Here is a 25,773-nt window from a genome sequence, read left to right on the forward strand (position 1 = left end):
ATCAATGCACGTTCGCTTGGGTTAATTCATTTTCAATCCTTATATTAATTATTATTTCATTGCACTTTTAAAGATTTTTATAAATTTGTGTATATTAATGATTATTTCATTTTGCTTTTAAAGTTTTTTATAAATTTGTGTTACGCAGTCTTACAATCTTTACTTTTTGTTATAATCATGGAAGTAATATTTAGAAGGAATAACAACGACTTATTAACATGTATTTATAGCATGCTGAGCTCTGTACTAAAGTCATACGATTTCATCCAATTATAGTCTCAGCGGTAAGACCCCTTTGGTTACTATCTGCGTTACCGCGGTTGTAAAAGGCATCTGGAATTTCTTATCAGTCATGTGATTTTATTGAGTCCGGTAATTTTAAAGTACCTGTGTGAAATCCGAGGTTGATTAATAAGAAGGTGGCGCTGTATCACATAAAACCTCTGCCTTCAGATGAAGTCGTATGATGTAAAAATCTTGAAAAACGGACGAGAATTGTTCAACCTACAGCAGTTTAACATGGAAAATTGTATTTAATTTAGCATATTTTTGCTTTTTACCGTTTGTTTTAAACTGTTCTAAAAGTATTTTCCGGTTAAAAGCGGATCCCGAGTTAAACAGTTCAATACCAATGAATCGATCAGGTTTCACATGATGTTTAACAAAATAATGTAGGCAAATGTAGGCATAGATTTTTTTACTGATGAAATGTGCAAAGTTTATCGAGATTGAATAAAATAATATTTACTTTCAAGTATTCTAAATTTATGTATATGTCATAAATGTCATTGATTGCATTATTGAAACTGGACAACTAAAACGGGGATAATATTTTCGTAAATATATATCTAAAAAGTGTTTATTGTGGAATGCTTGTATTAATATAATAAGCTATACAGCAAAAAATATAACAAACCGACGAAATGGGCTTGAATCTATCTGTCTTACGGTAAATTAATTTTTACACAAATTAGTTTATGTATCAAGAACTTAAATTGAAGGATAGAACCGTTAAGAATTGTGAATATTATAATTGACTATAAATACACGAAAGATTTAGATTTTTCGTATTTAATAAAGGGGGTCCAAACGTATTTTTGTACAATCATCTTCTTAACTCTATACGGAAATGGTTTTTTAATTGTCTGTAAATATTAAAATTGAAATGACACAACTTTCATTGTTCTCCAATTTTGTATGTGATAGCTGTTGTTTTTGGGATACGATTGCTGTCAAGCAATCTGTAGACTTTTACCATTGACCCTATGACACACTCCCTCACGTCATTCGTTTTATTCTAAACATTCGGCAACATCTCAGATTCTTATGATTGTCTTGCTTTAAGAGGTAAAAACAAGCAAAACAATTGAACATAAACAACTTTCCTGTAATGTTTTACTCATAATCTTCATGTATGATATTTTCCTTGACTTATATGCGTGTTTTTATAACAATACGGAAAATCAGAATTAAACAGTATTTATATTTAGTGTTTTTATAAATTTAGAAACACGTCAGAGGGAATTCCCAAATTTTGATAACTTGCGAGAGTTCTCTGAAAGCCGATCGATAATTCTATTTCTGTCACAAGAACTGAAGTGGAGTATTTCTATATTTTACCGTTATGAAACTGATATTTGATACTGTACTCTCATAAAGAAATGGAGAACCATTCATCATATCATTTAATAAACGTTCTTGTTCCAAATCGCAAGTCGCGGTTTGTTTATGTATTAATGTCCATGCGTGGTCTCACTAATTAGAGACAAAAAGAATTGCAGAGACAAAAAGCGTCAAGAAGCGACAAGAAGAATAATATTAGCAACAAGAAACTATTTAGCGACAAGAAAACATTTTTTTATTTATATTACTTATTCGAAATAAATAATAAAAAAATATGAAAAAGAAAACAATTTCAACGACAGAAAAGTTAATTTTGATAGGGGGAAAAATGAAACTTGTAAATCTAATTCAGTTGCTACATTTATTTACATGATATTTTATAAGGTATCACAGGAAGTATATTTTGTCTTTTTATTTGTTTTTAAAACCATTCTTGTACAATATATAATTAACTTGCAAAATGCATTATTTGTGCATAATTGTCCAGAAAATTCATACACAAATTGTGAAATACAAATTAAGAACTGAAATCAAACAAGAGGAAAACATAATTAAAATGTGAATATTTTTCATCATTTTATTTAGTGTATTGTCTCATTTAACGATATTTATCATGTTTCTGCATATAGATTGAAGATTAAAGGAAACTGATGACAATCTTGAGTTTTCAACAGGTGTTCACTATTCGGTACAATAATTTTATATTCTGGTGCGTGTAATTGATGAAGGTGTTAATGGATGTTATTGTTGCAATAAAACAAAGGACAAGCACCTAGTTAATCTCATTTGTTGCTCTTAATTGTGTATTACCTTAGAGTGAAGCCACAGCTAATGTTGGTCCTATCAGGAAAAATTAATTGTACAGTTAGGAAGGAAATAATATTTCATGTTTTTGTTTTATTAAATCCTTCAAAAGGAAGGTGACAAATCTTTGTTTTTATTTTCATTTTATAGCGTTTACATTTCCTTTGCTCTTACACATGTTTAATTTCTACATCTATCAATATGATAATAAAAAGTACACAATCTCTTCATCGAATTTTTTTTATTTCTTCATCTTTCAATATAATCCTAAAAAATATTTTAATGTATGTGATAACAAAATGTATTCTTGTCGCTAAATAGCTTCTTGTTGCTTTTTGTCACTTATTATTTTTCTTCTTGTCGCTTTTTGTCGCTAATTAGTGAGACCCCACATGCGTGGGGTTTTCCTGATTTCAAGGGGTATCAGATTGAGTGATTCCTCGCTTCGTTGATTAATTTGAAACTCATGGGATTCTTTCTATGTCTGTCTGCATATGGAGGGCTTTTGTTGTTGCATTATTTTAAATCACATGCATAATTTAAATTAAAATAAATGTTTCATCGCAAAAATTACCTATAACACCCCTTCAGCAGATATGGAATCTTCCATGTTATCGTTTCGAGTTGTCTCCCTTTTCGAAGTATTCGTCAAGAAGAATTAACTCGTTAATGCCGGTAAACGCACAGGTGCTTGAGGACAGGATCCTGTATGAGCCCCATATAGTCCCTCCCCCTTTTTTTTTTTTTTTTTTTTAATCATAAATCTTAGATTTTTCTATATATATCACTTATTTGTACCATATATATACTAATATACCATATTTATACTCTAAATATGCATGTTTACTATCAACGTGAATCTCGACTATAGAGCGCTCTATAGTCGAGATTCACGTTGATAGTAAACATGCATATTTAGAGTATAAATATGGTATATTAGTATATATATGGTACAAATAAGTGATATATATAGAAAAATCTGAGATTTATGATTAAAAAAAAAAAAAAAAAAAGGGGGAGGGACTATATGGGGCTCATACAGGATCCTGTCCTCAAGCACCTGTGGGTAAACGTCGTATTATATTAAGAACGATCTCAATGTAAACAGAGGAGTGTGTACGGAAAGGAGTCATGGCCTCTGACCCAAAGGAACTTCAATAATCAAAGAGTAAGAAATGGGGTTCCTCCTAAACTGGTCCGCCGTTCTTCGCACCGAAGGTCAGTGTAGCGATAAGTGAACACAATATGATAGGAGTCCAGTTTAGGGTTCCTCCTAGAATTACGGTGATAAGATACGGAAGCAAGTTAACTCGTACCACGGCATTGGAACAAAAAAAGTTAACTTGTACTACTGGGAAGTCGTAACATTCAGAAAAATATATAAAAAATATGATGTTTTATGGGTTTCTGTTTGTAAACTTAACAGAAATAAAGTTGAATTACTTGAATTTTACACAGGAGTTAAATGAAAACTTAGACAAAAATAAAGAATGTTTTAAAGCATTAATGTTTTAACTGATATTTCAAACTAGAACATAGGCGGATCCAGCCCCTCCCCCCTTTTTTTGTGGAAAAAATTTGGTTGATAATAAAGGGAATCATTGAAGCATGACTGGAGCGGGCCTTCTCTTAGGTCAGTCAGTGGGCTCCCCCTAAGGAAAAGTTCTGGATCCGCCACTGTAGAACTTAATCCAGAGGAAAGTTAAAACATTGCTTTAACTGTACCTTATTAAAATTGAACATGTTGAATATGTATATATCCAATTTAAGTTAATTAAAGCTGTAATCCATGATCACAAATTGAATGCTATGTTTACAATTGTTGAAAGCCATGTGCTTTTTTTGCGGGGAAAATGCGGACCCCCTTAACAGGAATCAGTTCAATTTCAATTTGTTACATTTATTTATAGACAGTAAAAATAATTTTGGCAATCATTTTGACTAACTGCGAAGATTTTATTATTCATGAAAAATTTTCTTCGGGTGAAACTGTATATACCTTAATTATCTACATCTGCCACAGTATTTTCTATCCAATATACAAGGAACATAAGCTACAAATTGGTCATTGTACTTTCAAATTATATACATTTTACAGACTTAAGAGGTATTGGGTGAAAGTAACGTATATCATGAATATTCATCATTTAACACCATTTGAATGCATTTAAATAAGTTGGTACGAGTTAGCAATGGTATGTGTTTGGTTTTTTTTTTTTAATGGTACGAGTTTACAATGGTACAGGATAACTATAATTCGATAAAACACAATAAGTACATGGCTCATACACTTGTAACAGGGATTGGCTATTCTTTAAGTTGAGTGACTATTCAGATTGTTACATTTTGCATGTGCAGTTGAATTAGTTTAGAGAATTTATACTATCCAGCTGTACCAGGGTTACCGGCCAAAAATGCTTGAGACTCGCGCATGTTCATGCTTTTTTTGCAACAGTATTCTTGGATCTATTTCTTTCCTCTTTGATCTTTTGAATTTTGGCCAAATCTCATGCATTTGTTTAATGAAAATTTGGCAGAACTGCTATACATGTGTCAATGAAAACTATGGCAATCGTATCCCTCAGAGCATTCTGCTCTTTGATTAACTATTAAGATCAAACTAACCAAAAATATGGAAAAATTGGACTAAAATAAAAATTGAACGAATGACTCTTTTCGGCAGCGTACATCAACAGAATGTAACGAATGGACTATTCGGGTTACTTTCGCACGTATATTCGACAAAAACTTGTCTGTTCGTAGTTCTCCGTGAACACGAAAATGACCGATAAGTGTCAGTGATTTGATCGATCACATGCGGAGAATAAACTTCAATGCTAGATATTGAACCAATTAACAAGTTATTGAAAGATGGGCGGTAACGCAGATCAGCTGACGCAGATGAAACCTTTGAAGTGACGACGATGTTATTCCTTCCAATATTACTTCCATGTTATAATTAACAAGGACTTGTATAGATAGAATTTACTTATAAGATGTAATATTTAAATGTTTGAGACACTGGCTGTGTTACCTTCAATCATACAAATTTTCGTTGGTCAAGGAAATTAGAATATCATAAAATATAGTAAAACAGTTGAAAAAAGTATAAATGTGAAAAAAAATAATTTACAATTTTTTTTTAAAATATTGTATAAAGGTATAAAAATAATGAAAAGTTATTTTTCAATATGTATTTGAATTTTATATTTTCATGATTTAATCTTTTTCACCCATAAAACGTAAATATGGGCTATTTCAAAAAAAATGATGACATTGCTCTAAACCCTTGCCAGTCTGTTGTATTATACTAAATATATGATGTTTTTATGTCAGATCATGTATTATGATTAATTTGTTATAACTACCATGATTTAATCTTTTTCACCCATAAAACGTAAATATAAGGAATAATTTTGAATGGTGACAAATAAGGGGAAGTAACTGTCTAGTTGAAATATGTTTGTAATCCAATAATGCGATTTACGACTTACAGCTAAGGTAATTGGTGTTAATTAACAGTGTGTTTGACACCAAAGCTGTCAAGTGAAGCCATGCACTTAATGGGTCACTGAATTTGACAGTTTAAATAGCTAGATGATCTTCCTGTTCATGGAAGAATTACGAATTTGCCGGTATTTCAAAGAAATATTACTTATGAAATCAACCTCAAGGCTAAGAAATACGGGTGAAGTCGGGTCATTATCGGAATTCCCGGGTTATCTCAATGAACCGGCGGATGTTCCGGGTGATTCCTCAGAATTGTGAAAATCTCGGGTTACACCCGCAGAAAACGGGTCACTTGACAGGTATGTGCAGTATAAAATCTTTTTCCTCTGTTTGCTCAATAGGCGAGTGACTTTAACCATAAAATTAAATTTTTAATGCACCTACCTAACACACGGCTAAATTATATATCATTTTGAAGCTACACATCTTTACTATCTGTTTTGCCCGGTCGTAAAAAAATCGTACGGTGCAATTTCCGTCAAATTGAGATCAAAGGCCAAGGACGAATAAGTGCATATTTTCGAAGATTCACGCCTGATTGCATTATATGACTTTTATATACTTAATTCACATATGCAAACAATTTAAACTTTTAGCAGAGCGATTAATAGTCATTATTCAATTGCATTTTTTAATATTTAAAGCGTGTTTTTGACAGACAGCACATGTTTACTGAAATTCGAGTAAAAGTTAACAAAATGTGTGAAAACCCAATTTTTTCTTTCTGGTGCAACTGCTAATCTCTTTAAACTAAGTTATACCCTGTAATGACTATCAAAGAAGTTTTTGACATCATAAAATTTCCTAAAAGTATGCTTACTTCAAATCAAACAGCAATCATAACAACTCATACAGTTGCCCAAAATACCGCCATCTGCGAAAACACTGCTTTTAAGAATTTCTTCCTATTAAAACTTTGTATGTGGTCAATATAAGATTTAATAAACAAATTCTTAAGAATCAGAAAAATTTAGAGTAAAAAAAAATGTGCGCGAATCATCTTATTGCTTGAAATAAAGGGGGTGAAACTAAGAGATTGTAATCTGCATTATAACTACATGTACCAGTCTGAAATAAACATATTTTGACTTTTCTAATTGTTCGATTTGTAGCTTCATTATAAATATTGATGTAGGGAAAAGACCTTTTTATTTATTTTATGTGAATTGAAAATTTAGACCAAAGTAAATAAAAATAAATTGATGAAAATTGAAATTTTAAAGAATTTAAAAAAACGGGTAAACATATTATAAAACTTGATTTCTTGATTGCTTGAATTGCCTTGTTCATTTTTTACATGTATTAATTCAAAAAATAAGAATAGTTTTGAAGAAAAAATATCCATTTATACGCAAAGATTCTAGTTACAACTAGACTTCCTGAATAGCTCGAATGACTAGTTCATTTTTCATACGAGGATGACTTCATGCAAGAGTTTTTGATGACGACTGAAAAGAAGCTATCATTATCTTGAAACTTCACTTTCCACTATTAGATGATGTCATCTCACTAAAGAGTGCAACATTCGTAACAATGTTGGACTGGTATTTGCCATTGAAATTGGAAATTGAAATGTTTTACGACAAGAGAAATGTGCATAAAACAACCCATAAAACCACCCCTTACTACAAAATTATAAACTTCTCATTTCTATCTAACAACATTATAGCAACGCCTGCATATCTATACACCTAAAGGAGGAGACCGATTTCATTGAGCCGCAACTCCTCTGAAATAAAGGCAATTATAGTATACCGCTATTCAACAGTGATCAATCGATGTACTAGCAACTGAAATAAATCCGGGTCACAAAGCAAAAACTGGGGAAACGCATCAACAATAAGAGGAACACAACGATATAACAGAAACACTAAACTGCTACAAAAAAACACACGCCAACATACAAAGAAACAGATTATTCGTTACATGTACCAACTGTCATATGCCTGACTTGGTACAGGACATTTGAAGAAAAATGGTGGTTTAAACATGGTTCTAAACCAGAGTTCAAATGCAAAATTGAAATCAGCCCTTGGAAAATTTCATGGACGCCACTACGAGTTGGTTGACAATTATGAGATATCTGTTTCGCCAGATGACGACTGTTAAGTTCCATCGACGTAACCAAATTGCCGTCATCTCTGTCGTGAATGTCACCAACCGAATAAGGTTTGGCACCGAGTTAGGAAATACATGAGCCACAAGACGGATAAAAGAGAGCGGTGGTGTACTGGTTAGTGCATCGAACTACTAATACAAATGTTCCTGGTTCGATTCCCGTTCCGTGATGAACATTTCAGGGACTGAATTTTCGGCTCTTCCTAGACACCATTTGCGAGTATGGTCTTGCGGAAACAATGAAAGTCTGTCGGAAGGGGACGATAAATGGCTGACCCGTGTTAAGAGAGAGCCATATCTCTTGCACGTTAAACACATGTTTGTAGATTTGAAAAAAAGAGCAGACTAATGCCGCTACAAGGCAGCACTTGCACACGCAAAGTGGAAAGGGAATAATTTAAGTTGCAAAACTTATTTCCCAATCCACTATAAATAAATATGTTTAAACTAAGAAGGTTGTCACATGTGGAACATAATCTACCCTTTGGGAGCCCCTGAGTTCACTCAAAAATTTTTGGGGAGATTGTGTTACTCAATCTGTAGCTTTATATGTTGTGTTTTGTATACTGTTGCTTGCCTTGTTCGTTTGTTGCCCGGCTTTGTAAGTTCGTTTTTAATTATGAGTTTGATGTCCCTATAGTATATTTCGTCACTATTCAAGTAGTAAAAGGTTTTAGAATGATGGTTCAGTGTAGCTAAATGTATCATGAAAACGATTTGGTTCTATATATATATATCATCGTGAGCAAATTAAGTTACTAAGTATTTTCGCGGATATTTGTCTTATTGCGTTTATCTTCTTCACTTTACCTTGAGGTGATTTTTGGCCGATTTTCATTACTGCAACGTAATGTCTTTAAAGTAAAAAAAAAATACCAAAGGGACAATCAACATCTCAAATCATGAATCAAATAAAGTTTATTAAAACCTAGAACAAAATAAAATTTAAGTCAAAGAGACAAACAACAGTCCACAAAACACAGCATACCATGAAAACGATCACTCCTAAAACAGCGAATGATCTTATAAGGTATAGAAGGGTACTACACTTTGTCATTTTGTTATTATACACTGCGTATAGTGTTTTACATCCACAATGACATGCTTTTGGTATTTTAAAAGCTTATGTAGAAATTTCTCAAAGCGTCTTTTATTCAAATAATTAAAGCGATTAAACTTCTTCTCCAACACATTTAATATGATTTTAAACTAAATAAGAAACAGCCGCATTTTATTTAGTTGGTTCACATCCCGCTCTAGACAACCAAGTGTTTTAACCAAGATTACAATGGTGCCTACGATTGGGAGCCCCTGAGTTCATGTTTGCATTTAAACATAATTATAAAAAGTAAAAAAGTGTGACTTAGTAAAAAACAGTTTAACCTCAATTACCTCGCATATATTATGTTCTAACTTAAAAAATACCTTCTTTTATTATGAAATCTCATTCTCCTCCCTGATATTCACAATTAGCGATGTGCTATTTTAACATAAATTAACAAAATGATCGCAATTTGAAGATTGTAGATTTTTAGGCAACTGCAAACACTTCAATAGAAGGCTGTTCCATGAACAAAAAATAAATAATAACATCTTAAAATTACAAAACAAATATTCCTTGACCTAAAATATATACATTTATCTATGTTTTTAGCATACAAATATCGATTCCCTAAGCAATTTTTTGCTATTTGAAAATATTTTCATTTTTTTAGGAATTGTGATATATTTCAATTTTTGGGAAATTTTTCGCATCGAATTTCTTATTTTTTGTTTGATTTGGAAATTATGTATCATGTGTCATAAAGTTCATATGATCTTTTGAAAAATTTTAGGGTACATAAATTAGAAAACAGTGTTTTATTTCATAATCGCAAAAATTGGAAATTTTTTTCATGACCTTTGACCTTGATTTAACAGAAAATGCACCGTATGATTTTTTTACGACCGGGCAAAACAGAAAGTACAGATTTTCAGCTTTCAAATGATATATAATACAGCCGTGTGTTAGGTGGGTGCATTAAAGTCGTTAATTAAGCGTCTTTTTGAAATAAGTCACTCGCCAACAACTCATGTTGGAGGTAATGTTGCCTAGGTTTTCATGGTTATGGTCACATAGTATGCATGTGCCAGTATGGTTTGGGTCTCATTGGGGTCTAAGCGTGACGCGGCATTGCTGATTTTTTTGTAAGCGTGAAACGTGAAAGTCAAATTATTGTGTCGTGAAAACGGGAAATGAGGTCTTACGGGACCCGGACCCAGGAAATGACAAGAAAATGAGAATTGCTTACGTTCATAGTGTAAGCAGGATATGGGAATCTGACAAACAGTAAGCGGGATCCTGGATCGGCACCCCCCAGTGAGACCCCCTATGGTGGCAGTGAAATTTTCTTGTTAAAAAAGTTTGATGTATATATACAGTATCTGTCAAAAACTTTCAAAGTCTTTGGTTTTAGTGAACATTCAGTTATCCTTTAAAGTTTCAGAGGGTTTTCAATGGAGACTCCTTCATGCATTGTCATGACATATAACAATGTATAACGTTAACAAAATTTTGGCAAATGACATTAACAGTAATTTTTTGGTACATGACAATAAACTACATTTTTGTCGAGCCTTCGACTTTAGTCGAAAAAGCGAGACTAAGCGTTCCTACATTCCGTCGTCGTCGTCGTCAGCGGCGGCGTCAACAAATATTCACTCTGTGGTTAAAGTTTTTGAAATTTTAATAACTTTCTCCAACTATCCTGGGTTTGTACCAAACATGGACAGAAGCTTGTTTATGATCATAAGATATATAGTATCCAGAAGTAAATTTTGTAAAATTAAAATTCTATTTTTTCCTTTTTCCTTATTTTATTAATATAAATGGACTTAGTTTTTTCTGCGGGGAAAGAAAACATGTGCATTCAATCTGTGGTTAAAGTTTTTAGAATTTTAAAAACTTTCTTAAACTTACCTGGGTTTGTACCAAACTTGGACAGAAGCTTGTTTATGATCATAAGATAGTATCCAGAAGTAAATTTTGTAAATAAATAAATCCATTTTTTCCATATTTTACTTTTAAATGGACTTAGATTTTCTGCAGGGAACCATTACATTCACTCTGTGGTTTAAGTTTTTAAAATTTTAATAACTTTCTTAAACTATCCTGGGTTTGTACCAAACATGGACAGAAGCTTATTTATGATCATAAGATTGTATCCAGAAGTAAAGTTTGTAAAAAAATTACTCAGTTTTTTCTGTAATTTACTTTAAAATGGACTTAGATTTTCTTACAATAATAAAATAGTAACAAGAGGAATATTTTTATTGATTTTTTTCCTCATTGTTGTTGAACCTGCAATTTACAGCAAAAATAGGTAGACACTGGGTTCCGCGGAACCCTTACAATTTTTTTATAGAGTGTATGGCAATAGAATAATCATTAGATTTTGAAGAATTATGTTCATTTTTTTTTCAAAAATAACAAACAATTATTTTCAGACCTGTGATGAATTACCATATATGATTATTTTGACGTATCACAATAAAATTTTAACCAATTTGATGCTATTAAATGGTAGACTTAAGGGCATACGATACAGTTACAGGGGAGGTAATGACGTTGCTATTAAATGGTAGACTTAAATGACTGATTGATCTGACCCTGATGCCTGACTGTAAAGGGCATTACTACCCTAGTGTAGGAGCATCCTTACTTCCTCCCCATAACCAATGTGCTAGCGGTTGAAAAAATATGATGCCTCATAACAATGTATAATGCTTATAATACATGATGTATTAGTGCACAAGTATAGGCAATCCCCTGATCTGGTAAATGCCATCATGAAGGTGTGCATAATTAATGAACTTTTCAAAGGCAGAACTGGAAATTGATGTATTAGTGCATTTCCCATTTATGAAACATTTTGACGTCCTTATCCGGTTTTGCACAGGTCAAATGTTACATTGAAGAAGTACTGTTTTTTTCATCCTTTGTAAACGTACGTCGTATCAATATTTCGATATACATTATCACAAATAATAAAACACTAAGGTCGAGTAATCAATAAAATGATATCACATAAAAAGATAGTTGCATATATTGTTTGCATACCCATAAAATTTAAGCAATATTCATTACTAGTTTAACATGGTAATAGAAGGAATTTTGTTTTGACTGTTTCAGGTTAATTCATGGAGTGGATCTATAGAGATTGGAGTGACTACTTGTGATCCAAATAACCTGAATTTTCCTATCAGTGCAACAGGTTTCAGAGAGGGAACATGGGTAATGTCTGGTAGTTCTATACTGAAGGATGGACATTCTATAACAGAGGAGTATGGCGCAGGTTAGTTTGTTTTTCCAGGCAATTTTATTGTTAAAAAAATAAATTCTATTACTATGATAACAGAAGACAATGGACATGTAAGTGGGTATATACGCATAGGTTTAAGTTAGGTAGATATATTAAAGAGGCGTAGGTAATGGTCCAGTGACTTTGAATTAATAAACAATTTTCAATTTTAAGTTTTCTACTAAAGTTAGATTGAAAGGAATTTCTTAGACCAGTTATCAGAGAGGGGTACATTTAATGTTATAGAGAGAGTTATGGTTCTTTGTTATATTTTCAGATTTAGACCAGTTATCAGAGGGGGAAACAGTTGGTGTTATGGTGAACTGGAAGAGAGAGTTAAGGTTCTTTGATATATTTTCAGATTTAGACCAGTTATTAGAGGGGGACACAGTTGGTGTAATGGTGAACTGGAAGAGAGAGTTAAGGTTCTTTGATATATTTTCAGAATTTAGACCAGTTATCAGAGGGGACACAGTTGGTTTTATGGTGAACTTGAAGAGAGAGTTAAGGTTCTTTGATATATTTTCAGATTTAGACCAGTTATCAGAGGGGGACACAGTTGGTGTTATGGTGAACTGGAGGAGAGAGTTAAGGTTCTTTGATATATATTCAGATTTAGACCATTTATCAGAGGGGGATACAGTTGGTGTTATGGTGAACTGGAAGAGAGAGTTAAGGTTCTTTGATATATTTTCAGATTTAGACCAGTTATCAGAGGGGGACACAGTTGGTGTAATGGTGAACTGGAAGAGAGAGTTACGGTTCTTTGTGAATGGAGTTGATCAAGGAACAGCTGCATCAGACATAAATTCTAAAGTTTATGCTGTTGTTGACATGTATGGAAAATGTGCCCAGGTTTCTATAATTAGACCTGGCTCTGTACATAGAACAGATAACAGTGAGTATTAATTTTCATCACATTTCATTGAAGTTTGTTATGATCAGTTTATTTTATCTTAAAATTCTCAGTGGCTTGAGTGATGCATAGTACATATAGACATCAATGAGCTATATTTAATGATTGATTGAATTTGTTTAAGTTTTCTGTTTAGGTTAATTTACAATTACAACTATTTTTCACAGTTATCCAATTATTTGTTATAGAAATCATTTCTGGGGGTGATGTTGCTACTCAGATAAACAATGAATTTCTTGAACAAATTGTGTCACAATTAAGCAATCAATTCTCTTAAATGTTTCATCTCTGGGGATGTTGGACAATTAACCAATCAATTCTGTTTCAGATATCACCTGACATGATATTGCCACTCAGATGCATGGCTCTAATTAATATGCGATATTAAAGGGATAATTCACGATTTTTTACTTATGGTTTAAATATGTTCATTATGACATAATATATATATTCACAAAGTTTTATCGCTATATGTGCAGTAATAAAGGAGAAATTCAATATTTAATGAAAAAATATTAACTACTTCCTGTAGGTCGTGACGTTTTCTCCTGGTATTGCATGCCGGGATTTAAAATACAATCATTAAAAGTCTTGGTTTTTAATCATATTTCAACGTAATCGTAAGCGCGCCGATGACTTATGCTTTATCTAAATAACCATCCGATAATAAGAAGATAAAACGCACAGACGTTCAATTGTACATATTCATGAGATAAATTTCCTATGTTAAACGTATATATTCGAATGATTTTTGTAGACAACACAAAAAGTTATAAATTTATTTTTAATTAATATATTTTCGGACTGATAAGGTGAACAAAGTAAAGTACAATAATCTGTAAAGACAATATGTTGGTGTACTCTTATTGACCTTTTATTATCTCTGCTATGACTTGGTTGATACGATGTGTGTATTCACAGTTCTGTGGCAATACTCGTAGATGGCTTGTTGAAAGGTAAATTGTTATTTGCACTTCGGTATTTAACCACGTCTCTCGGCCAGGTGTGACTGTCTATTCGGATCAGTGACTTATAAGACAAGGGAGCATTCATTACACAAGTTGGTGACAAATAAAAATTGATCGCCGTGGAATTATTTAATTATGTTTGATGCTATTATTTATTTGAATTCAAATAAGTTAATTTACTAAGAAATACACAATTTTCGGTTAAAGACGGGAAACTTAAATCATATGTCCGATTGAAATGATTTACACCTTTTGTCCTTGATTGATGTCGAATAAAAAGGAGAACTTATAAATAGCTTTACCAAAGTATTTTTATTTGTCTTTATTAGGCAAATAAATGAATGAGAACACTTAGATTTAGACTTTTTAAAAGCCACGTATAAATAAATAACTGGAACTCACTGAAGATAACTCTACCGAAGCGGAATATAATATGAACGAATAAAGAAAAAATATTTTTCTACTTGAGAAGTTTTAAAAAATTGACAGCAAATTTAAGGTCTGCTTGGAATGGAATCGAAAAATTACGAATAGATATTCTTTATCAAGTGTGAAAAACGTCAACCAAATTTAATCATAATCGGGGACATCCTTATTAAAATAGTCTTCGTCTCACAACGTATAATACTTAATAACTATTTGACCAAAGATGTTTAAAAACAAAAGACAACGAATTTAATGTCATCTTTCCCTATTTTTGAATGTAATTATAAGTCTGTTCAACTGGCAAGAATACCCATAAAGCGGACAAATATCTGACAAGCAGTTTATTCTTTAAATTTGCTGTCATTGAATATCAAGAAAGAAAATAAATCCCGAAAATGATTTGAAACTTTAATACTCAATAGCTTTCCTAGAAAATATTCACATCACTCGGGGATTATTATAAAAAGCAAGTTATAGATCGACCTGTATTTAAATCAAATTGGTCCTCTTCTTTTTTCTTCTTTTGGTATACAATATTGAATTGGATGATTACATACTGTTGGTATCGTGGACTAGTCTATTTACAAAACTTTTACCCCAATTTGCACAAAATGTATGTTTCTTTCTTATGTTCAATGTATACATGTATATATTTTAAATTGCGCTGTAGTTCCGTAACTTTCTATCCGGGCGTATAAACGAATCTTCGACAAGTGCGCACATCATTTTTTTAATCAACATTTCTGGAATGATCCAACTATGTCCTTTACTATTGACAACGAGTAAATATTACATTTTCCCAGTGTATTATATGTCTCTGATTTTCCCAAATTAACCCTTGGAAAAAATACGTATATTTGTATATCTTCAATTTTTTTTTTATTTTTTTTTTTTTTGTATCATTTTTTTTTTTATAAATAATATTCTTTACACCAGAAATTTTATTTATAAACAAGCGTATGAGTTAAGTAATGACTAGTATATTATATCACTTTCGGACACGCAAGACAGAGATGTATATTATACATGCACCTGATAGTTCAAAATGGAAAGTTATAAGTTATCGGCCGTGTACACTGATCAATACCTACAGAAGTGAAACGATGCATGAACTAGCAAGCACGACAGGAAATCGCTTGAATACCTGGACGTGTCACCTTACACCCCTCACAATACCTTTGGGAGTAATACCTTAAGCCATGCGGGTGATCAGTGGAGCGAAGATCCTAATTTATTTGAATAAAGTGTATTACTTTAAAGAATTATGAACGAATTAGATTTTCGAAAACAATTTTCACGGAACACTTATTTATGATTTGAACTTTGACTTTTTAACTAATTCCAATATTAACAGTTTAAAAATAACAGACTATATGGTTATTAAAAAAATAAGAACATTTTCCGTATCAAGTTAGTTAGTCAGATAAAACAACCGTACGATTGACAAGATATCGACACGTAATTAAGACTACATCGGTTACTGTAGTTTTGTTTCTTTGTGGTTTATAGACATATCGTGATTTTTATTTGGACAAGATAACAAAATGGCGGAAGGCAGAGTACTGATACTCAAAATTTAAAATCGATGGTGATCTCTTATCTAGCGGAATAAAACTTTAATATTTATAAATTTGAGCATATTTATACAGAATGGACATAATATCAATTTTTGATTTTTTTGTGAAGTTTCCCTTTAATATCATTCAATCATTCAATCATTCTAAGTATTTTGATATATATGTAAATACTTTATTATTGTACAAAAATTGTTTAATACATTTTGTACTTGCATAATCTTCAGTCAGAAGGAAAGAAAGTTAATATTTTATCCTCCGATGATTTTTACACAAGTTTTGTAACAAATATCCAATCAATTCTGTTCCAGATATCACCTCTAATGATGTTGCCAGTCAGATAGCCAATGAATTTCTGACACAATTATCCAATCAGATTGTCAATGATTTAACCAGAAGTGCAGACATTTTATCAACATCCAATACTTCCAATGCCGAAGCTTCACCTTCAAATGATATGTTAACATTCCATCAAAAGTGTGGCAGTCTTATTAAATTAACCAATGAAATGAGAACAGCAGAGAGAAAGCGCCCCCTGGATGAGTTCAATAATGGAGTTGTGATGACAAATAGACCTTTGAAAAATGATGAAATGTTTGAAGTATGTTGCATTATATATTATCCAATGTAAAATTAGGGGATGCGGTATGATTTCCCACTATCTTGCAGAGTTCACCTGAAGTGGATGTAAGCAATTATAGGCAAACAATATACGATTGAATAATTATGATAATACACATGCTAAAGACCATTTCAAGATGTGAAAACTTGATTTATCTAAACTTCAACAACAAAAAACTGAGTTATTGTTACTGTGGAATCCTTAATGTTCTTTAATAGGATAACAATTTTCCTTAGTTTTATGGTTTAAATTTAAATGATCAACCAATTACAAATTTTCTAAGGGAATATATGCAAACTTTACAAAGCCAAATAATTAAGTATCCACAAAAATGTTTTCCTCAATCCACCAATAAACAAAATCTTGATAAGGTTAATATGCATCAGATAAAAAAAAATAATTATGCTTTCATTGTCAAACAGTTTAGATGGACAAAATGATGAATAGGAGTTAACACTACAAATTATTACCTTTTGTATGGTTTGAAAATCTAGAGTTCTTTATCAGTGTATAAGATAGATGAGCAGTAGAAATGATATAATAGGGACTAACATATATGTTTGTATGTTTTAGATTCGTTTGGATATTTTAGTAGATAAATGGTCAGGGTCTATAGAGGTTGGAATTACAACACATAATCCTGGTACTTTGGACATTCCAGCAACTATGACAAATATGAGATCTGGTTAGTTTTTCTTCAAAGGGCATTTAAAAAAGAAAAAAGTGAACTTGTTGCCAATGATTTAATACTTATTCATGTCGGGGTGTATTTATAGTAGAGCACATTATGATTTTGCAGTTAAACTGATCACATGTTGAATTTTCCATCAATGAAAGGTTACTATTTGCTGCTGATGACACATAAATCATTGATCACATGATAAATGCATAGCCAATGAAAAGTTACTATTTGCATGATTTGATTGCATGATATATTTTCTATATTTGAAACAATACTACATGATGACATTTTATATTGTAGGTACCATAATGATGAGTGGTTGTGGAATTCTAACCAATGGGAAAGGTACAAGAAGAGAGTATGGACAATATAACTTAGATGAATTGGCTGTAAGTTAGGGTTAGGATTAGGGTTTAGGGTGAGGGTTAGTATAGAGATAAGTTACCATATAGAGGGGGCACCTGTGGTTTATGGGACAATTAGGCTTGTAATAAGACTGGTGTATGAATATAGAAGGTTTGGGATTTGGGTTAGAAACCTTAAGTTCCTATGCAGTGAGACATAATTCAAAACAATGTTAAATTGATTCTTCAGCTAAAAATGAACTCTTATGTGCCATATATCTCCTTTTGTTCATTTATTAAATAAAACAAAACAAAATTTAAAATTACAAATCTTTATGGCACAGTTCCATCTTAAGTCTACTTCTATTTATATTCAATAAACTACTTTTTTCCAGGAGGGAGATAGAATCGGTTTGATGAGGAAATCTAATGGTCAGTTACATTATTACATCAATGGTCAGGACCAAGGTGTGGCCTCTAACGAGACCCCACAGACTATATGGGGTGTGGTGGACCTCTATGGGATGGCTGTCAAAGTAACCATTCTGGATAGAAATGATCCTAACTACCCTAACAACATACAAAACACAGTTACAAGAAATAATGTTTTCCGACATTTTCCTGATCTGTATGATGAAGAAGCGTTGGAAGTTACTAATATTGGTAATTGATTATCTCCCTTGTACATAAAAAGAGGATTATTTGCGTGTATATTAGTTGGACTTATCTCCCTTTTATACAACAGGGCTTTATTCATTTGAATATAAAGAAGGGATTAACTCTTTTGTAAACAAGGTGTCCAAGTGTTTGGGTTTGATGCCTGAAGCGTCACTATTATGTCAAACTGTTTTAAAGTTGTCATTGTGGATCCATTTTTTAGGTCTCAATTTTCGTGGATAGAGAAATATTTGATTTGTGGTTTTGCCAATCTCTGCATACAAAGCCTATCTTATAGTTGACAATCCATTGAGTATTTGAGAATTCATGTACCCACGAAAATACAAAAATTGGTATCCAACAAATAATAATGCATCCACAGTCACTGTAATAGAAGAACTAAATTTCATGAAACTTATAAATGATCAGTTCAGGGTTTAAAAAACTAATACCATCACTTTTGTTGTTTTGTTCCATGTTCTGTTCAAACTAGTCTTAATTGTTATAATGGTTGTATCTGAAGTGGTCACATGTATCAATATTATAATGTTTGAGATATATTTTTTAGATGAAGAAGAATCTGACAGGTTATTGTTTCATACATCATGTGGGTCACATGCTACTGTTATGAGTGGACAAAGAACAGCTCTCAGACCTAAGTAAGTTTATTTCATGGGTATTAATAATAATTAAAAAAATCAACTTAAGAAACCTTCATGGTCAAAATTTCAATGTAAATATATTTATATATATACAGCCACAGCATCAACTTTTTGTTTAGGTTTGTGTATAAAGTAAAACTAATATTGTTAAGTGAATTATATTTTGTATGCAGATCAATGTTAAATCCAAAATTTGTTGATTAACACATTTCTTTATGTAAATTAAAAAAGGAAAGACATTTTTTAACCATGCTATATTTTGAAAGAAGAATAAAAAATCTTTGAAAATAAGAAAAACGTGAATCCTGTAAATTAACATTAAAAAATATTGTTGATTTTGCAGTGCAATGGATGATTTTAACAATGGTGTTGTACTAACGACTAGAACACTGAAACCAGATGAACTATTTGAGGTCCGACTTGATAAAATGATAGACAAGTGGGCAGGGTCAGTAGAGATAGGGGTGACATTACATTGTGCCGAGGAGCTGGAGTTCCCTTCAACAATGACAAACATCAGATCTGGGACATGGATGATGACAGGGAATGGAGTGATGCATAATGGAACAACAGTTATTGATGAATATGGACAGAACCTTGATCGCTTAAAGGTAGGATTACCTAGGGGAAAGGGATTGGGATGACTCTTATTGTTGACACAATCATGAAATATTTAAAGGTTGAAAGAGTGTTCCACATAGACTCTGTTAAAAGTTATCTATGTGTTAAATTCTTTTCTTTTTTTTAATACAACTTGGTTAGCAGAATAGACTGTCCCTCTAGGCCGAAATTAATATATTGTTTGTTTCCTCAATCATGACCCTGCCAAGCCAGGTGTGGGTAGGTAGGTAGGGAAATAATTTTATTTTTTCCTAAAAGCTGGAACAATGCTGGTTGATCTGGTCAGCATGAAAATTGAAAATGAATAAAATAATATTTGACTAAGTTTGGAAAATAAAATTTTATGAGTAGGACCGTTTTTGCAGATTCGGTCGAGATTGGGGAAACAAACAATATTTTATTTTAGGCCCTAGCTGTCACTCTGCCTTGATTTAATATGTTTTATGCAGGAGATTGCTAAGGAGCCAGGATAAGAACTTTGAATTTCTATGTTAATGGTATAAACTGTCCCACAGCATTAACAGTTCTTTGATTTAACATATTTTAGGCAGGAGATAGAGTAGGTGGTAGAAGAAGAGCTGATGGGACTTTGAATTTCTATGTTAATGGTATAACCTGACCCACAGCATTAACAGTTCTTTGATTTAACATATTTTAGGCAGGAGATAGAGTAGGTGTTAGAAGAAGAGCTGATGGGACTTTGAATTTCTATGTTAATGGTATAACCTGTCCCACAGCATTAACAGTTCTTTGATTTAACCTATTTTAGGCAGGAGATAGAGTAGGTGTAAGAAGGCGAGCTGATGGGACTTTGAATTTCTATGTTAATGGTATAGACCAGGGTCAAGCTGCCACTAATGTTCCAGAGAATGTGTTTGGTGTGGTAGATTTGTATGGACAAGCTGCACAGGCCACAATTATAGATAGATATGGTAAGACAATTACAAGTTTTAAAGGGAAACTTTGGACACTCACAGTAAAATAATGAGAAAAATATATTTTAACAGATGGACTGAACTATATTTTTGGCCTTAGGCTGTGTGTTTTATTCTTTGGTTTGGTTGTTGTCTCTTTGACACATTCCCAATTTCCATTTCTTATTTAAAAAAAAGAAGGTTTTTTTCATGCAAACCTTAAAATTCTAATAGGGACTTGAATAAACATATTTTGAGTTTGATTTTGTATTTGTTGTTGGCTGACCTTTTACTCCACGGTTTCTCATACTTGTTAACAATATCATCTCATTTAGTTGATCAAAATTAGCGCAATTCAGTAGAAACCTATCTAATCTTTTAAGTGTCTTTACATGTATATTAAGAAAATGTGTTTTTTGCTAAGAAGATGACAGCAAATCAAATACTAAGGAGAAAACAATTACTAAATGTAAGAAAATAAAACTAATGCTGAACATTCAATCATAAAACATGCAGGATTTTTAGAAGTGGAAAAAAACAATTATAATCTTACATGGTAATTTTCTTTTTTATTTCCAGATAGTCTTAGCTCTCCAGATGCAGAATCTAGTAGTATGGTTGAGACAGAAGAATTAAGGTTTCATCTTGTCCATGGACAGAATGCTGTAATTGTCAACAATGGTAGAACTGCTACACGTCCTAATGCCACGGGAGAATTTAATGATGCCATCATCATGAGTAACAGACCATTAAAAGATAACGAACTGTTTGAAATCATTATTGAGAAAATGGTGGATCGTTGGTCTGGGTCTATTGAGGCTGGTAAGTCTGCCACAACAATGAAATGATTATTTTTGGGTCTTTCTATGTTGAATCTACTGAATTCAACTATGCAGACCTAGTAATTATGTCAATTGTGTGTCTTGTTCTTTCTAGGGTGTGATAAGGCAGTCCCCAGGAGAAAATGATTGGTCTATGTTTGTGCTGTAATGAGGGGTTAGTAGGCAAAATACTTAGTTCAGGTTTTATGCAAAAGAGTTCAAATAAAAGTGAAAATACTTATTTTTATAGGAGGAAGGCAGAAATCAAGAGAAATAATGTTTTTATGTTTCCCCAAGGTATAAAGCTCTAGTATTTATGTGATGTTTTCTCTTCAGGAGTGATAGCCTTTTAAAAGTTTAAGAATATTTGTCTTTGGTATATTTTTTAGGAGTAACAGCCATCAAGCCAGAAGATTTAGAATTTCCTAACACCATGACAGATATAGATTATGATACCTGGATGTTAAGGTATGTTCCAGTCACAATACCTTTATAGTACACAAACAATACCTTTATGGTACACAAACAATACCTTTATGGTACACAAACAATACCTTTATGGTACACAAACAATACCTTTATAGTACACAAACAATACCTTTATAGTACACAAACAATACATTTATAGTACACAAACAATACCTTTATAGTACACAAACAATACATTTATGGTACACAAACAATACCTTTATAGTACACAAACAATACCTTTATGGTACACAAACAATACCTTTATAGTACACACCGACAATACCTTTAAGGTACACAATTATAATGGATGTGCTACTATTAAGACATGACATTTATGTGTGTCCACTTCATGTTTAATTGAATCTGCTTCAATACAGCTATGACATTTAGATGTGTCCATCTTATGTTTTCCCACCGAATATGATACAATGCAACTATTGTATTTATGTTTTCTATTATATATATATTCTATGATGTTGCCGTGACATTTGTATGTGTCCACTTTTCATTTTAAATTGACTTGCAATGATTTAGTCAAGATATTTATGTGTGTCCTCTTTTTTGTTTTCAGTGGATCTGCCTATATGCATACATGATATTTATGTGTGTCCACTTTTTGTTTTCAGTGTATCTGCCATCATGCATACATGATATTTATGTGTGTCCTCTTTTTTGTTTTCAGTGGATCTATGTCCATACATACATGATATTTATGTGTGTCCACTTTTTGTTTTCAGTGGATCTATGTCCATACATACATGATATTTATGTGTGTCCACTTTTTGTTTTCAGTGGATCTATGTCCATACATACATGATATTTATGTGTGTTTACTTTTTGTTTTCAGTGGATCTGCCATCATGCAGGATGGTACTACTATAAGAAATGGTTATCCTTTAGATTTAGATTTAGTAACTGTAGGGTGTCGTCTGGGGATGATGAGATGTTCTGACGGGACGCTACACTTTTATTATAATGGTAGAGACCAGGGAGTGGCTTGTTCAGATATTTCTACAAGTAAGTTGGTACATTGTCAGTAGCAGGGAGTGGCCTGTTCAGATATTTCTACAAGTAAGTTGGTACATTTTCAGTAGCTGTGAGTGGCCTGTTCAGATATTTCTACAAGTAAGTTGGTACATTTTCAGTAGCTGTGAGTGGCCTGTTCAGATATTTCTACAAGTAAGTTGGTACATTTTCAGTAGCTGTGAGTGGCCTGTTCAGATATTTCTACAAGTAAGTTGCTACATTGTCAGTAGCAGTGAGTGGCCTGTTCAGATATTTCTACAAGTAAGTTGGTACATTGTCAGTAGCAGTGAGTGGCCTGTTCAGATATTTCTACAAGTAAGTTGGTACATTGTCAGTAGCAGGGAGTGGCCTGTTCAGATATTTCTACAAGTAAGTTGGTACATTTTCAGTAGCTGTGAGTGGCCTGTTCAGATATTTCTACAAGTAAGTTGGTACATTGTCAGTAGCAGTGAGTGGCCTGTTCAGATATTTCTACAAGTAAGTTGGTACATTGTCAGTAGCAGTGAGTGGCCTGTTCAGATATTTCTACAAGTAAGTTGGTACATTGTCAGTAGCAGGGAGTGGCCTGTTCAGATATTTCTACAAGTAAGTTGGTACATTGTCAGTAGCAGTGAGTGGCCTGTTCAGATATTTCTACATGTCAGTAGGTGCAAGGTTGGTGTCAGATTGAAAACAAATTATTGATATTGAAAAAATGCATCATCACATGCAGTTTTGTGCATCAATACCTGTTTTTTGAAGATCATTTTTTTCTTCAAGTTAATTAATCAATTAGTGATGGATTTCTCTTAGTAGAAATTTAAAAATCCCATTGAATGTGGAAATGATTAATTTCCCTTGCAATAATACATAATAGATAAATCTGTACAATTGAAACTAAAAGTAGACACCAAAAGGTAGCTTTTTTGTATTTTACAGATGTATTTGCAGTGATAGATTTATATGGACAGTGTAGCCAAGTATCTATTACAAGTGGTTCTGGAGTCCTTCCTACAGATAATAATTTATTACAAAATAGTACAGATCTGTCAATAGTATCACCATCAGGTAATGTGTGACCTCTAACTTTGTCCTTAGTTAATATACAGAATAGTACAGATCTATCCATAGTATCACCATCAGGTAATGTGTAACCTCTAACTTTGTCCTCAGTTAATATACAGAATAGTACAGATCTGTCAATAGTATCACCATCAGGTAATGTGTGACCTCTAACTTTGTCCTTAGTTAATATACAGAATAGTACAGATCTATCCATAGTATCACCATCAGGTAATGTGTAACCTCTAACTTTGTCCTTAGTTGATATACAGAATAAGGTCCAATCTGTCTATAGTATCACCATCAGGTAATGTGTAACCTCTAACTTTGTCCTCAGTTAATATACAGAATAGTACAGATCTGTCAATAGTATCACCATCAGGTAATGTGTAACCTCTAACTTTGTCCTTAGTTAATATACAGAATAGTACAGATCTGTCAATAGTATCACCATCAGGTAATGTGTAACCTCTAACTTTGTCCTCAGTTAATATACAGAATAGTACAGATCTGTCAATAGTATCACCATCAGGTAATGTGTAACCTCTAACTTTGTCCTTAGTTAATATACAGAATAGTACAGATCTGTCAATAGTATCACCATCAGGTAATGTGTAACCTCTAACTTTGTCCTCAGTTAATATACAGAATAGTACAGATCTGTCAATAGTATCACCATCAGGTAATGTGTAACCTCTAACTTTGTCCTTAGTTAATATACAGAATAGTACAGATCTGTCAATAGTATCACCATCAGGTAATGTGTAACCTCTAACTTTGTCCTCAGTTAATATACAGAATAGTACAGATCTGTCAATAGTATCACCATCAGGTAATGTGTAACCTCTAACTTTGTCCTTAGTTAATATACAGAATAGTACAGATCTGTCAATAGTATCACCATCAGGTAATGTGTAACCTCTAACTTTGCCCTTAGTTAATATACAGAATAGTACAGATCTGTCAATAGTATCACCATCAGGTAATGTGTAACCTCTAACTTTGTCCTCAGTTAATATACAGAATAGTACAGATCTGTCAATAGTATCACCATCAGGTAATGTGTAACCTCTAACTTTGTCCTTAGTTAATATACAGAATAGTACAGATCTGTCAATAGTATCACCATCAGGTAATGTGTAACCTCTAACTTTGTCCTCAGTTAATATACAGAATAGTACAGATCTGTCAATAGTATCACCATCAGGTAATGTGTAACCTCTAACTTTGTCCTCAGTTAATATACAGAATAGTACAGATCTGTCAATAGTATCACCATCAGGTAATGTGTAACCTCTAACTTTGTCCTCAGTTAATATACAGAATAGTACAGATCTGTCAATAGTATCACCATCAGGTAATGTGTAACCTCTAACTTTGTCCTTAGTTAATATATAAGATAACGACCCATCAGACTTTTATGTATGTTCATTACTAAATTTTTGTGTTTATATTCCAGAAAAATTGTTCTGTCTCAAATCAAAATATTTAACAGTAGATATTATATAAATAACACATAGCTTAGAGGGTGATAGAGCAGATTGGTACCCCGAGAAAACATTGTCAACCGCGGCGAAGCCAAGGTTGACAATGCTTTTTCAAGGGGTACCAATCTGCTCTATCACCCTCTCAG

At 32.5% G+C, this 25,773-nt stretch overlaps 1 protein-coding gene across 2 annotated transcripts in view; it reads left to right on the forward strand.

Annotated features, from left to right (window-relative positions):
• Nucleotides 1–25,773, forward strand: part of LOC134692722 (neuralized-like protein 4) — a 41,251-nt gene that overhangs the window by 939 nt on the left and 14,539 nt on the right. For both annotated transcript variants that reach the window (XM_063553219.1, XM_063553218.1), the window contains exons 2-14: nt 12,227–12,389; nt 13,093–13,293; nt 16,591–16,880; nt 17,475–17,586; nt 17,884–17,972; nt 18,323–18,590; nt 19,153–19,243; nt 19,590–19,857; nt 20,637–20,799; nt 21,361–21,603; nt 21,992–22,070; nt 22,921–23,090; nt 24,018–24,146. In XM_063553219.1, the coding sequence (XP_063409289.1) occupies nt 12,227–12,389; nt 13,093–13,293; nt 16,591–16,880; nt 17,475–17,586; nt 17,884–17,972; nt 18,323–18,590; nt 19,153–19,243; nt 19,590–19,857; nt 20,637–20,799; nt 21,361–21,603; nt 21,992–22,070; nt 22,921–23,090; nt 24,018–24,146 (2,266 nt within the window). The remainder of the gene's footprint in view (nt 1–12,226; nt 12,390–13,092; nt 13,294–16,590; nt 16,881–17,474; nt 17,587–17,883; nt 17,973–18,322; nt 18,591–19,152; nt 19,244–19,589; nt 19,858–20,636; nt 20,800–21,360; nt 21,604–21,991; nt 22,071–22,920; nt 23,091–24,017; nt 24,147–25,773) is intronic.

This window comes from Mytilus trossulus, chromosome 12 (genome assembly GCF_036588685.1).
Source record: "Mytilus trossulus isolate FHL-02 chromosome 12, PNRI_Mtr1.1.1.hap1, whole genome shotgun sequence".
In the NCBI taxonomy this organism is placed as follows: Eukaryota; Metazoa; Mollusca; class Bivalvia; order Mytilida; family Mytilidae; genus Mytilus; species Mytilus trossulus.